At 33.0% G+C, this 1,302-nt stretch overlaps 1 protein-coding gene across 1 annotated transcript in view; it reads left to right on the top strand.

The window, feature by feature from the left end:
- LOC107630805 (probable copper-transporting ATPase HMA5) overlaps positions 346-1,302 on the top strand; it is a 5,734-nt gene continuing 4,777 nt past the window's right edge. The window contains exon 1 of the mRNA XM_016334047.2: positions 346-745. Coding sequence (XP_016189533.1) covers positions 440-745 — 306 coding nt within the window. The 5' untranslated portion in view covers positions 346-439. The remainder of the gene's footprint in view (positions 746-1,302) is intronic.

The raw sequence follows: 1,302 nt of genomic DNA, 5'->3' as shown, positions 1-1,302 counted from the left end.
ATTAATTTATACCGGTTCAAAATTTAATTTATTAATTTTTTTGCTAAACTGATTTGTCCAGTCTAATTTTAATAAAAATAATACAATTTAATTGATTATATGTGTTAAATTCTAATTTTTAAAAAACACCTTTAAAAAAAAAATATTTTTGACATCTTTATCTAAGTGGCTCCCAAATATTAATATTATAAATGAGGCAGGAAATATTTATTTATTAGATATAATATGGAAGTCTTGTCGCTGAATTTCATGAGCCCAGCAGGGTTTATCACCGTCTGGAGCAATAAAGGGAAAAAGAAAATTGAATTAAGAACCAAGCCAAGATTCGAGTATAAATAGAAGGGATGGAAAGCAGATAATGATACTGAACCTTTAATTTGAAGTTACGCATTTTCTGCTTCTATCTTGTTGTTACGTTAGTTATTGTTCGCATGCCTCCATGGCTAATAACTTTCTCGCGTTAGCTTGCGTGTGCAACGATGGAGGCTCGAGTTCCGGCCACCTTTCGCCGCGACCACGCTACCCTTCTATGCCGAGGTATCCAAAGGGCGTCTCGGCGGCAGAAGGGAGCAGCATGGACACTATGGTCTTGGCAAAAGCCTATTTCTGCGTCACTGGAATGACTTGCTCCGCCTGTGCCGGCTCCGTCGAAAAATCCATCAAACGCCTTCCGGGTATTCGTGAGGCCGTCGTAGATGTTCTTAACAACCGTGCTCAGGTCCTCTTCTACCCCACTTTCGTTAACGTAAGTACACCATTATTAAACTTTACTAGTTATTGCTAACCCTAGCTATCATATCTTACGTGAATGTGTATATATGTGATTTCAAGGATTTTGCTTCCATTGATTATTGTACTATGCAGAACTGAATGAACAATGGAGATTGTGATGCTCATACACGTTTGACAATTCTTTATCCGGTTTTGTGACTAATTAATCAATTATATGAACATGAAATTATCAAGTTTTACATCCAAATTTTTAATTAAGTATTTCTTTAATAACAATTATTCTTCCCTTAGTCTTATTTTAGTATTGTCTTATCATACTATATTCTCGTGGAAGTAATCCATTCCTACTGCACAGTTGAACTCTAACAACATTGATGTTGATTTATGAAACCCTAAAAAAATGAATAGTACATCATTTTTTATCTTTTATTTTTATATAGGATCATTCTAGTATATGATTATGCTATAATGAATACGGTGGTTATAATTTATTTTTTATATATTATTTTAAAAAGTACTTTATTTAATGATAATAAAAATATACTAAATTCGATATATCTATACTTCTAT

This window comes from Arachis ipaensis, chromosome B03, assembly GCF_000816755.2.
Source record: "Arachis ipaensis cultivar K30076 chromosome B03, Araip1.1, whole genome shotgun sequence".
NCBI classification, from domain to species: domain Eukaryota; kingdom Viridiplantae; phylum Streptophyta; class Magnoliopsida; order Fabales; family Fabaceae; genus Arachis; species Arachis ipaensis.
Note: the sequence above shows the minus strand (reverse complement) of the source record. Positions and strands in the feature narration are given on the sequence as shown.